This window comes from Pseudophryne corroboree, chromosome 3 (genome assembly GCF_028390025.1).
Source record: "Pseudophryne corroboree isolate aPseCor3 chromosome 3, aPseCor3.hap2, whole genome shotgun sequence".
NCBI lineage: Eukaryota > Metazoa > Chordata > Amphibia > Anura > Myobatrachidae > Pseudophryne > Pseudophryne corroboree.
The window spans coordinates 707,411,032-707,424,514 of record NC_086446.1 but is presented as its reverse complement, the minus strand read 5'-3'; the positions used below and the strand labels follow the sequence as shown (position 1 = coordinate 707,424,514).

Sequence of the window (13,483 nt, the reverse complement as noted above, 5' to 3'; positions counted from 1 at the left end):
ACCAAGCCAAAACCAAAACACGAAAAATGGAATTAGAACCAAAACCAAAACACAAAACACGAAAAGTGCCAGCCGCACATCTCTACTGCTAACAGCGAGTATCTCAGTGAAGCCGATTTTGATTCTTATTATCCATTACATTTCATACTCATCACCCTGCTGGGTGACTTTCCAATATATTAATATATACAGTAGGTTAAGATTCCAATGAGCATGGAAGAAGTGGAGGAGATTGCCATAGTGTGGTTCTGTATATTTAATGTCATGTGGTATTGAGTCCACAGTGCTGCTATATTTGGTATAAGCAACACCCTAGTGGATCAGTTTTCATCTTTTCTTGTATTTTAAGAATATGTATATATATATATATATATATATATATATATATAAAATTATTATTACCAGTTATTTATATAGCGCACACATATTCCGGCAGCGCTTTACAAAGAATATTTGGCCATTCATATCAGTCCCTGCCAATCTATAGTCCCTACCACATGTACACACGTTCACGCTAGGGTTAATTTTTGTTGGGATCCAATTAACCCACCAGTATGTTTTCGGATTGTGGGAGGAAACCGGAGCACCCGGAGGAAACCCACGCAAGTACGGGTAGAACTTACAAACTCCACACAGTTAGGGCCATTGGTGGGAATTGAACCCATGACCTCAGTGCTGTGAGGCTGTAATGCTAACCATTACACCATCCGTACTATATCTATCTATCTATCTATCTATCTATCTATCTATCTATCTATCTATCTATCTGTCTATATATATACATATATGAAAAATAAAGTCGCGCATTAAAACAATATAGTCTTTGAGATATATTAGTCCAAATGTATTATTGCAGAAGTCCTCCTTCAGGAGTAAACCTATACTCCTCAGCACATGTGAAAAAGAAAACAATGGAGGGCGCAATGGTGAGTGTAATAATCAAAAGTAATTTACTGGCAAAGTATTCACTCACATACTTTTAAAGTAAAAGGTAACCAGCGCAGTGTAGACAGCTCGTGTAGCCTCGGGATAGCATACACCGATGCACAACGTTGCTTTCTGGATACCAACAGCCGCTGTGGACATCCAGCCGCACGGACTACAAACGGACCTCACACGCCGATCATCCGGGCACTGTTTACACGTCACAAGTCCTGCTGGCCACGCCCAATGTGTTTCGTCACGGGACTTCATCAGGGGGTGTGGCTAGCACCATTACAACACGCAATTTATATCCAAGCAGCATAATTGATGCAATATACATACATAATTAAAAATCTACAATAACAGCAGCATAAAGAACATTTATACACAACACTGAAACATATTATAAATACAATATCATAATACATATTAAAACCAAATTGCTTAGTTTATTATAAACAGCGTACTGAGATACACACTATATAAAATCATCTCAATTGACAAGGATAAACTAATTGATAATTGGCGCACCTCCTGAAAACGGTCAAGCACTTTTACTTAAACCGCATACAAAAGGCTGATGAGAGAAGGTTAAATTTATATGAATATTTATGTACCATAATTTAATAATACTAATTGATAACAGGCTCTAACCCCATTTACTCATACTACCAGGGTTTATTAGAGCACCACGATTTAACGGGTATGGTCAGCCTTTTGTATGCGGTTTAAGTAAAAGTGCTTGACCGTTTTCAGTAGGTGCGCCAATTATCAATTAGTTTATCCTTGTCAATTGAGATGATTTTATATAGTGTGTATCTCAGTACGCTGTTTATAATAAACTAAGCAATTTGGTTTTAATATGTATTATGATATTGTTTTTATAATATGTTTCAGTGTTGTGTATAAATGTTCTTTATGCTGCTGTTATTGTAGATTTTTAATTATGTATGTATATTGCATCAATTATGCTGCTTGGATATAAATTGCGTGTTGTAATGGTGCTAGCCACACCCCCTGACGAAGTCCCGTGACGAAACGCATTGGGCGTGGCCAGCAGGACTTGTGACGTGTATCCAGTGCCCGGATGATCGGCGTGTGAGGTCCGTTTGTAGTCCGTGCGGCTGGATGTCCACAGCGGCTGTTGGTATCCAGAAAGCAACTTTGTGCATCGGTGTATGCTATCCCGAGGCTACACGAGCTGTCTACACTGCGCTGGTTACCTTTTACTTTAAATGTGTGTGAGTGAATACTTTGCCAGTAAATTACTTTTGATTATTACACTCACCATTGCGCCCTCCATTGTTTTCTTTTTCTTTTTCATATATATATATATATATATATATATATATATAAAACAAAAAATCAACCCTAATATCTTGCCTCTAGTCTCAAACCAACAAGAAATACCCTCTGTCAGATAAGGTATTAAAAGTAGATTACAAATAGAAATGGATTCTCGTGGGAGCCAATATGCCTTTTGTATGACAATAATTAAAAGTTTTTATTGTACAGAAACAAACGATATTTATCCTAAGCGTTCGTTATTGACACAACCTTCTAAAAATTCATATAAAACAATATTACAATCTTATACATAAATTACAGTTGGATGTGAGGATTTTACAGCCAGGTGATCACAGTCAGAACTCGAAATGGATGTATCTCCAACCAGATGTTTGTGATAAGGACTTTGTTAACCAGACGTTGCAAAACCCAACGCGTTTCGTCCGTTAGTACTTCATCAGGGGTTTGGAATCAGTTCTTATAGTAGGAGTGATTACCATTGATTAGAAAGGTTTAGAATATCCAATGATTACATCCAATCACATATTCAATTCGATAAATATAATATCTAGATAGACTTCAAAAAAAAAAATATATAAATTTGGTTGAAATTAGATGATGTTACGTTCCCTATTTTCAATCAAGAATGGTGGAACCTTATAGTCTACCTCTGTTTATACATGTCACCAAAAAGAGGACTTAGGAAAAATTTCAAATCCTGAATGATACTATTCCTTTTTACAGGAACAAGTGCAACCTCACTGAATACCAACTGATGAAGTCCTAACGGACGAAACGCGTTGGGTTTTGCAACGTCTGGTTAACAAAGTCCTTATCACAAACATCTGGTTGGAGATACATCCATTTCGAGTTCTGACTGTGATCACCTGGCTGTAAAATCCTCACATCCAACTGTAATTTATGTATAAGATTGTAATATTGTTTTATATGAATTTTTAGAAGGTTGTGTCAATAACGAACGCTTAGGATAAATATCGTTTGTTTCTGTACAATAAAAACTTTTAATTATTGTCATACAAAAGGCATATTGGCTCCCACGAGAATCCATTTCTATTTGTAATATATATATATATATATATATATGTATAGTATTTTGATCCATGTTTTTTTTATGGGCTCTGCACCCTATACTGGAATTCAGAGAGTGCTGCATCTGTGTATATATCCTCATATGTTTTGTCATCATGCAGTTATAACACTGATCAAACTAAATGGGTTTTAGTGATAAATATATGGATTATGAGATAGAGTCACCATTATTATCTAATTTATTCACTTTCTAGCTACACCTATGGAAAACCAGTACATGGCTCTGTTAACCTTACAGTCTGTCTTGCCACTGCTCGCCATGCTTGGCAAACTGACAGCAGCAGTGAAGAAGATGGTGGACACTCAGAAAAATGCATAAAACTACAGGATGTTAAGGTGAGAAATGCCGGCTCAGGATTAGTGCAGAGTGATTTGCAGAAACTAAAACATCTAAGTAGTCATTCTGATTTGTACAGAAATGATTGTTATTCTTTGCCATCTGATACATTTATTGAGAAGCAGGATCATCTACAGCAGGGCTGGCCAAACCGGTCCTCGAGATCTACCAACAGTCCACATTTTCCAGACCACCTAGCTGGTGCACAGGTGTAGTCATTACTAATTAAGATGTGCTGCATTCATTCCTAGCTGACAATTCTACAGATCTCCAGGATGCCTGGAAAACATGAACTATTGGTAGATCTCGAGGACCGGTTTGGCCAGCCCTGATCGACAGTATGTGGTGTAACTTATAGCATTCATAAAGGAAGTGTCCAGATTTATTTGACATAATATAATAGTTATAATGTATTATAGATGTCCTGTTTTCAGGTATTTTTGTTCTCCTAGACACTGGGATCACAGCGGAGCAGTGTAGTCATTTTTTCTTGACTACCTATAGTGTATCATGGCGGTCAGTCTCAGCTATTCTAGAGATTATTATATGTTTACTGTTTACATTTGAATGAACCACATTGCCTCTGGCTTGTTGTTATTAAGCAAAATGCTTGGTTGCTGCAAGGGTGCTCCCTTCACTGGCTGCTCCACCCCACCTCATCGCACCCCCTATATATTCTTTGCTATAATCCCAAAACAGCAGGGTGTGACTGGCCGATTGGCACTACTGACAAATACAGTTTGATATCTGGAAAGTCTCTTAACTTGAAAGCCTTTTATCTATGTACAAGCTATATATAATTATAAACTTGGACCACTGCAGCTAAGCAGATTTATGTATATGTTATACTATTACTGATAGCTCACAGGCTAGAAGTCTGAATATCGTACATGAGGATTAGTGTTCAAATCCCTTGATTGGAGTGTTATATTTTAATGGAGTGGGAGAGGCTTTTCACCGCAGATATTGCACTACAGGGAAATTGATGATCACTGCTACCCAGAAGCCAGCGGACTAGATTATGTGAGTTCCCCAGCATCTCCACCAAAGTTGTGTTCATCATGTGGTCAATTCCGGCATCAAGAAAGAGTGCATACACAAATGGACTTCTCCTTTGCGGGGGTCTGTACTAGTTCTAAAACATGCCCCATTCCACCTCTGATACAGGTTGTTGTACAGATGGGAGACAAATTGTTAGACTTCGGCTCTACTACTACCCTGGTACAAAGGGACTTGTTTTCCCCCAGAGTTGTTTTTTTGACCCATGAGTCAATTTGCATCTGTTGTGTGCACTGGAATGTTCAAGCCTATTCTCCTATTTTGGTCCCTTCAATAATCTCAACTTGGATACTGGTTGTTGCCTCACTCACAAAATGTGGACCAGGAGTAGGCCCTGTTTCCAAATAACCCTATGGTAGACCTCCTATATACCCCTATACATTTGTGTATCTCCTTTCCAATTACTCGTCCACCCATTTAGGATTCCCTTAGGGTTCTGAGAGGACATGGTTCATACCACTTGGTTGCTTTCTGTAACAGCTACTGCCCATCATATTCATGATCTCAGTGTCTCTGCATAGGGTTGTAGGGGAGTTGCCACCCTATCTAATTTAATGTCTACAAATTCCAATTTTCTCAGCTCCAATTTCAATTTGGACTCCCTTCAAAAAATATATAAATATTTGCAGATATGTCATTGGAACACTAGTGTTATGAAAACAGTGCTTCTTTCCTGACCCTTCTGATACTCTCCTCAGAAGTAGGAATGTTGGACGTGGAAAAGATTTTTGGTACAGGCACTTTCTAAGGGGTATCTGCCAGGAGGAATATCCCTCTCAATTGCAGCGGGAATCAGATCTAGCCTCTACCCTCTCTCCTCAACAGTGGGAGATGGTCTACCTATCCATGCACTACATATCCCTATGCTATGACCATTTAGAACTACAGGTTAAACTGATCCATCATGACACCAACCAAGTTGTATTAAATGTTACTCATAAAAACCAGAATATGCTGGCATAACTGTTCCTGCATGAGATTTTTTTTTTGCAGGTATTCTAGGCTTGACCTCACATGAAAAGCCTTTGGCATGACATTTCAGGCCTGATCTTTACAGTCATAAATCAAGATCTAGTGTAATTTCCCACCTTGTTGTACTTTTTCCAAACTACAATTGACAAGTTGTGTGACATAGCTTCATTGCAATCCAAAGCAATATTACTCAATTCCAGAAGAATCCCCAACTAGCTCCAGAGCACTACTAAAAATTTTTTCACTATTGAGATGGAGACAGGATACCATACTCCACTTCTGCTTCCTCTCCAAATGGCGCATATGGCACAAGTACTGCATGTTTCTGATGGTGAAGGGGCTGTTTCTATCCAAGTGTCCCCTTTAATCCCATTATCTGTATCTTCAACTCCTCCATGTTTTTTTGCTCTATTTTGTATTTTTTTTCCTTCAGTGCAGTTCATCTGTTTATTTTTTAACGTTCAATGGTTCACTCTTCCTTCTATCTTCAGTAACATTTTCCACATGTTAATATTTGGAAATTTATTTGATTAAAAAAAAAGTCAATGATAAAATGTGTTAGTAATGATGAATGTACCAATGTTCTAAGAACTATTCTAAGAACATCACTTGATAATTCTGTGGAGTGTGTGTGTGTGTGTGTGTGTGTGTGTGTGTGTGTGTGTGTGTGTGTGTGTGTAGAATATTTTATTTTAAATACAGCACTGACTGGATGGATAGGTAGTGGATGGTTGCTGGATTGATGTATCTATGTAGATCTAGTTTAGCTTAATTACCTTTTTTTTACCAGCTTCACATTCCCTAGTATAAATAAAGAATTCTCAAGAGACTTAAACCCTGGGTACATCTGAACACCCAGAAATACCCCAAATGGAAAGGCACTTTGTATATGAGAAATAAATATAAAGAGCTGGGCTCAAGTTCTCCACTAGATGTGGGCTTGGTGTGTAATACTATTTTTCTGTGCGAATCCTATTTATATCTTTGTGGTATCTAATCTCTGATAGCTATGTCTTATTGACAACTATCCTGGCTGACAGAATGTCCAAATTTCTGCCCTCATATTTTCTGACTTTAATACATTCTGATTAATTCATTGTGGCATACAATCTTTTCTTTCCTTTTAGCTACTTTGCATGCTCATTTTAATAGTATTGTTTGCCCACCTTAATTTCTTGTTTTTTTCTCCCTTGGTTGGGCTTTCAAAAACTATACCATCATGTTCCTCTTCTTAAACACTGTGCTTTCCTATCAAGCCTACTCACCCTCTCCTGCATCTCAACCATCATGTCTTGTTTTTTCTTCCTTTCTCCTTCATCTTGACCTTATATCCTAATACTTTCACTGAAGTCACTCTCCTGATTCCTTTTACTTTTGCCATTTTGCTTGCCTCTTCTACCTAGTACTCTCTTCTGGAACTATAACCTTCTCCTTCAGGAAAGCCCAGGGCTCATCCATTCTCAAATAAACTTCAACCAACTACTCTCTCTAGCATAGCTCCTTCATAACCTTTGTCTCTAAAGTTCTCCAGTGGCCTTTTAACAAGTTCCCCAACACCATCTACTCCTCCAACTTCCTTCTTAACCGTCTTCAATATCCCTACCATCGGCATTAACAGATGTTTCCAAATTTCTTCATGATCATCTCACTCTCAAATCTAAGGGTAATTTCTTTTTACACATCCTACTGGGCCTTTCTGCAGCCTTTGTCAATGTAGACTACTTTCTCATCTGACAATCCCTCTACTTTACTAGTCTATATTTATGTCCCTTATTAAACGTTCTACTTTAACATATGTTTTAATCTTGTTTGCACTATTGGGTTTTGTTTGTTTTGCCCTTGTGGGGCCTAATTCTGAGTTGATCGCAGCAGCAATTTTGTTAGCAATTGGGCAAAACCATGTGTACTGCAGGAGGGGCAGATATAACATGTGCAGAGAGAGTTAAATTTGGGTGTGGTGTATTCAAACTGAAATCTAAATTGCAGTGTAAATATAAAGCAGCCAGTATTTACACTGCACAGAAACAATATAATCCACCCAAATCTGACTCTCTCTACAAATGTTATATCTGCCCCCCACCCTCCAGTGCACATGGTTTTGCCCAATTGCTAACAAACTTGCTGCTGCGATCAACTCAGAATTACCCCAGTGATTTACAGTATGGCTCTTTAAGTTGCTAAACATCTATCCTATAGAAATCATCTCTACAAACAGTGGCCCTCATTCCGAGTTGTTCGCTCGCTAGCTGCTTTTAGCAGCTTTGCACACGCTAAGCCGCCGCCTACTGGGAGTGAATCTTAGCTTATCAAAATTGCGAACGAAAGATTAGCAAAATTGCGAATAGACACTTCTTAGCAGTTTCTGAGTTGCTCCACACTTACTCGGCAACTGCGATCAGTTCAGTCAGTTTCGTTCCTGGTTTGACGTCACAAACACTCCCAGCGTTCGGCCAGACACTCCTCCGTTTCTCCAGCCACTCCCGCGTTTTCCCAGAAACGGTAGCGTTTTTTCGCACACACCCATAAAACGGCCAGTTTCCGCCCAGAAACACCCACTTCCTGTCAATCACATTACGATCACCAGAACGAAGAAAAAACCTCGTAATGGCGTGAGTAAAATACCTAACTGCATAGCAAATTTACTTGGCGCAGTCGCACTGCGGACATTGTGCATGCGCATTAGCGACTAATCGCTCAGTTGCGAGAAAAATATAACGAGCGAACAACTCGGAATGACCCCCAGTATGTCTAGCTTCCTCACTTAACCTTATCATGCATTTATATTATTCATACTACTTTTCTTATCTTTTACAGACTGACAGCAAAGGATGTCTGTCCAAGGAGATTGACCTTAGTTTTTTCAAACTTTCCAAAGAAACTTCAGAGCATTTACAAATTTCATCCTCTCTGATAGAAGATGGCACAGGTAAGACTTAGTAAGAAAACAATAATGTTGCTTAAGGTACAGATCTACAGTGACCAACTTATCTGCCATTATATTTTCTATCTCTAGGGGAAGTCAGACATTAAAAATATTGGCAACATTTTTTTTTTAAAGAAATCAGGAATACTTTTCTGCATGATAGGAGCAAATTAGCTCATTAGTCAAAGGAGTTTTCTAATACATTACAATTCAAAGGATGGCATGTTCACTGAGCATGATTGTAGTGAAGGTTTTCTTGGTACAGTAAATATTCCTAATCAATATACTGTATAGTAACCAGAAAATGTATATAACAGAGAATAATAATAGATGGTGAAAACAGTATTTAATGTTTAAAATGTAAAATGAAAAGTATAAAAATAAGATAAATCATACTTTGTATGAAAATTTGGGATATTGCCTTGTACAACTCCTTAAATCTCAGTAAAATCTACTAAAAAGTAGGGACAACTGGTAGCATTGGGCCTAATTCAATTGTGAACGGAGCAAGCATTGCTGCTGCTTGGGGTATGGGTCGTTGGGTCGACTCAACTTAGGTCGACAGTCATTAGGTCGACCACTGAAGGTTGACATGCATTAGGTCGACAGGGACACTAGGTCGACATGGTCATTAGGTCGACAGGTCAAAAAGTCAACATGGGTTCTTGGACTTTTTTTGGTGTTGTTTTCTTCGTAAAGTGACGGGGAACCCCAATTAGTGCACCGTGTCCCCTTGCATGGCTCGCTTCACTCACCATGCTTTGGGCAAGGTGCCTTGCTCAGCTACTGCTGCACTCAGCACAGGTTACCATTCCCAATTGTAGTCCGCGTGGATCGTAAAGTATGTTTTTCATAAATTGGCAATAGCCAGCTAGAACAGGACCTTGTCCATAAGCCATTTAAGGTCTGCCGATTCAAGAGGTTCAAATGGAGACTCTTGCAGGGCTTCAGCAACAGACAGATCCCATGGAGCCACAGGAGGTACATAGGGAGGCTGAATCCAAAGAACACACTGAGTGAAAGTATGAACATCAGGTATAGATGCAATTTTTAGCTGAAACCAAACCGACAAGGCAGATATGTGAACCTTGAGGGAGGCCAGACAATGGCCTAAATCCAGGCCTCTTTGCAGAAAAGCCAGGATTCTGGAAGTTCTGAATCTATGGACATCGTAATTTTTATCAGCACACCAGATGAAGTAAGAATTCCAAACCCTGTAATAAATTGGGACAGAGGCCGGTTTGCGGGCTTTCAACATAGTTTAAATAACCGCCTCTAAAAATCCTTTGGCTCTCAGGAGTGATGCTTCAAGAGCCACACCATCAAAGCCAGTCTGGCCAGGTCTAGGTAGAGACGAGAGCCCTGTACAAAGAGGTCTGGTCGCTGAGGAAGTAGAAGGGGAGGCCCTTTTGATAAACCCTGCAGGTTATAGAACCAATGCCGTCTGGGCCACGCTGGAGCAACTAGAAGAAGCAATCCTCCTTCCTGTTTGAAATTCCGTGCAGGAGAGACACAGGAGCAAACACGTAGGGCAGCCGAAAGTTCAATGGAATCACCAGTGTATCCATGAAAGCTGCTTGAGGATCCCTGGTTCTTGATCCACAGACCGGTACCTTGATGATTGTGTACTAGGAGTTTAAAGACTTCACTCTCCAGCATGCACGTCCTGGCAACTGAGGATGTCTGCTTCCCAGTTTAGGATGCCAGGAATGAACACTGCCGATATGGCTGGCAGGTGGTGTTCTGCCCAAAAGAGGATCTTTGACTCTTCCATCATTACCATTATGGTTTATGTATGCCATCATGGTGGCATTGTCTGATTGTACTTGAACAGGCCTGTTCTGTACCAGAGGCAGGGCAAGTGATAGCACATTGAACACTGCCGTCAGCTTTGAAATATTTATTTGGAGGAGTGATTCCTTCTTGGTTCACCGACTGTGAAAAGAGTGTTGCTCCAACACCGCTCCCCATCCCCTTAAACTGGCGTCCATTGTCAGCAGGACCTAGTCGGAGATCCAGAAGGGACAGCCCCTGCTCAATTGCTGGTCCTGGAGCCACCAGGTTAGCGACAGAGGAACCTCCGGAGTCAAAGAGATCATTTGAGCTCTGATCCGATGAGGAAGACCGTCCCACTTGGAAAGAATCAACCGTTGCAGAGGGTGGGAATGAAATTAAGTGTACTCCACCATGTTGAAGGTCGACACCATGAGGCCAAGTACTTGCATCGCCGAGTGTATCGACATTCTAGGGCGACAAAGAAAGCATCTTATCCTGTCCTGAAGCTTCAGGACTTTGTCTGGAGACAAAAACAGTCTCTGACAGTGTGTGTCCAGGAGTGCCCCCAGGTGCACCATGCTCTGAGCTGGGACCAGCGAGGACTTTTTCCAATTGATCAGCCATTCATGAGCTTGTAGGAAACTCACCATCAGTTGCAGATGACTGAGGAGGACTTCGTGGGAATTGGGCAGAATCAGCAAGTCATCCAAGTACGGCAGGATTCTGACTCCCTGGCGATGGAGGTGGGCCGTCATCACAGCCATGACCTTGGTGAAGATCCGAGGAGCCGTGGCCAGTCCAAATGGCAGAGCCTGGAATTGGTAGTGAGAGTTGCCAATAGCAAACCGCAGGAACTGCTGATGTGATATGGCAATAGGAATATGCAGATAAGCATCCTGTATGTCCAGGGATAGCATATAGTCTCTGTGTTTAATAGCCAGTACAATCGAGTGCAGTAGACACAGTATTCCTGGCGCTGCAATTGTCGGTTTTGAAAGCAGCTCTCTCAGGGGTACTAGGTCATTTACCCCAATATAAACCAGAAAAAATACAATATGAGAGTGCGCTTTTCAAATCCAATGTAGATTTTATTAAATTTTAAAAAATTATTATTGTATACACACAATTATATATAATATAATATCTGCCGGCCGGCTACATAAAAAGCTTATTTCCAATGTAATGTAAAAGGTGCTTATATATATTTCCTTAAACTTGCTTTCAAAAAACAAATCCTAAGTACTTAAATTCTTATTGTGCTGAGTTCTTATCCAAAAAAAACTCCAATCACTGTTCTCAAGTCTCTCTGCCCAAGTCCATATATGTATAAGGATGTTTAGCAGCTTATTGCACCAATTGTATTTGTTAGCAATCTGTTGAACAAATTTAAACGCCAAGCAGGTGGTTAATAGTAATCTAAACCACAGCCTTCCTCACGGCTGAACAGTTCCATTTAGGCAGTTCATAAATTGATTTTGTTACAGCTGTAACTGAATGGAAATACTATGTATCAGTTTAAAATTTGTATACCGTACAGAATGCCTCTGTTGTCCAGCTTGAAAGCATGCATACGGCGTCCCTCCTGGTTAGTGTCTCTCGTCACTGTCCGTTTTCTCTGGAGGGGAATCACTTTATATATCACTCGCCGTTCTTATCCTCCCGGCGCCTGGCCGTGCGGCTGGTATTTTTCCTCGTCAGCCTTACTGGAGGTTCGTGGACTACTGTCGGCAGAGAAGGCACACACTTCCCCTTACCTTCGGGGTGTTTGTAATCGCCGACCAGCTGATGTGCAGAGTGCTGCGGTCTGTGTGAGAGTGTATGACAGACGCGTTTCCCCGCCTACTCAAGAGCATCGGCGGCTTCCTCAGTGTCAATATCTCTACTCTCTGCTACCTCCTTTAAATAGCCATGTAAATGATATACACATGTGCAGTAAGCCAATTTCACAGATCTTCTTCCTTATTAACCATATGCTACCCTATTTGTGTGTATTCACTCATCATAAATTATGCATACCTGCAGCAAAACAGTTATTTAATTGCTTTCTTTAGAGTCACAATATTAATCACAATATTAGAATTACATTTATATAAAAGAGCCATTGTATATAGACACCACTACGTATAAATAAATAAATACATAATAATAATAATTAAATAAATAAATAATTAAATTATTAAATAAAACTAGAGACACGCATACATGTAATCGGAATCACTATCTCTAAACATAAATAAATAACCACAATATCGCTCACTATTACTATTTATCTAAATCAGGCTTAAATTTTGATTTTCACCATAATTACATAGCGACGCCTGATATGTGTCCCATAATTGCGATCAACATTTTATATATATATGTGTATTTATCTCATATTAAATATATATATATATATATATATAGAGAGAGAGAGTTAACCAATTGATCATACCGTTGTCACCCTGATACCACCAATAGCAGACTAATATACTCCTATAATAACCATACACATATATACACAAAGAGATTTATTATATTTTTCCCCATTCCAGATATCATCATATTTTCTTATATTCTCAAAAAGTACATTTTAGAACACAAACAAAAAAAACATAACATTTTCCTTCTAACCTATAATTATGATGAATATAATGAATTGGCATACCAAGTATAACTATAAATAATATCTATTGCATACATTATCATATCATGTATGTCACGCATTAAATATTCACATTCCATATCATGATTTTATAAGCTATTTATATGTCAACGGACTACCAGAACTATATATACAATCCTAAAAGGGGGACCGCATATATATATGTGTGCCTCTCTATACCCTATTTAATTCAACAGTATCATTGAGGCCCAATGGGACCATGGTGTCCATTCTAAATATCCAATAAGCCTCTCGCCTACGAAGCCTATTGAACCGGTCTCCTCCTCTATTTGTCATTTTTGCTTGTTCAATACCTATCATGGTCATATTTTCCCATTTCCCATTTTGGCATTGTATAACATGGTCTGATAGGGGATGTTTTGCCCCTTTCATTATATTCCTCCTATGTTCCATATATCTTATATGCAGGGTTCTTGTAGTTCGCCCGACA

The 13,483-nt window shown here is 39.4% G+C and overlaps 1 protein-coding gene across 1 annotated transcript in view; it reads left to right on the top strand.

The window, feature by feature from the left end:
* LOC135056655 (alpha-2-macroglobulin-like) overlaps positions 1-13,483 on the top strand; it is a 234,536-nt gene that overhangs the window by 69,278 nt on the left and 151,775 nt on the right. Inside the window, exons 8-9 of the mRNA XM_063962101.1 lie at positions 3,516-3,657; positions 8,504-8,615. Coding sequence (XP_063818171.1) covers positions 3,516-3,657; positions 8,504-8,615 — 254 coding nt within the window. The remainder of the gene's footprint in view (positions 1-3,515; positions 3,658-8,503; positions 8,616-13,483) is intronic.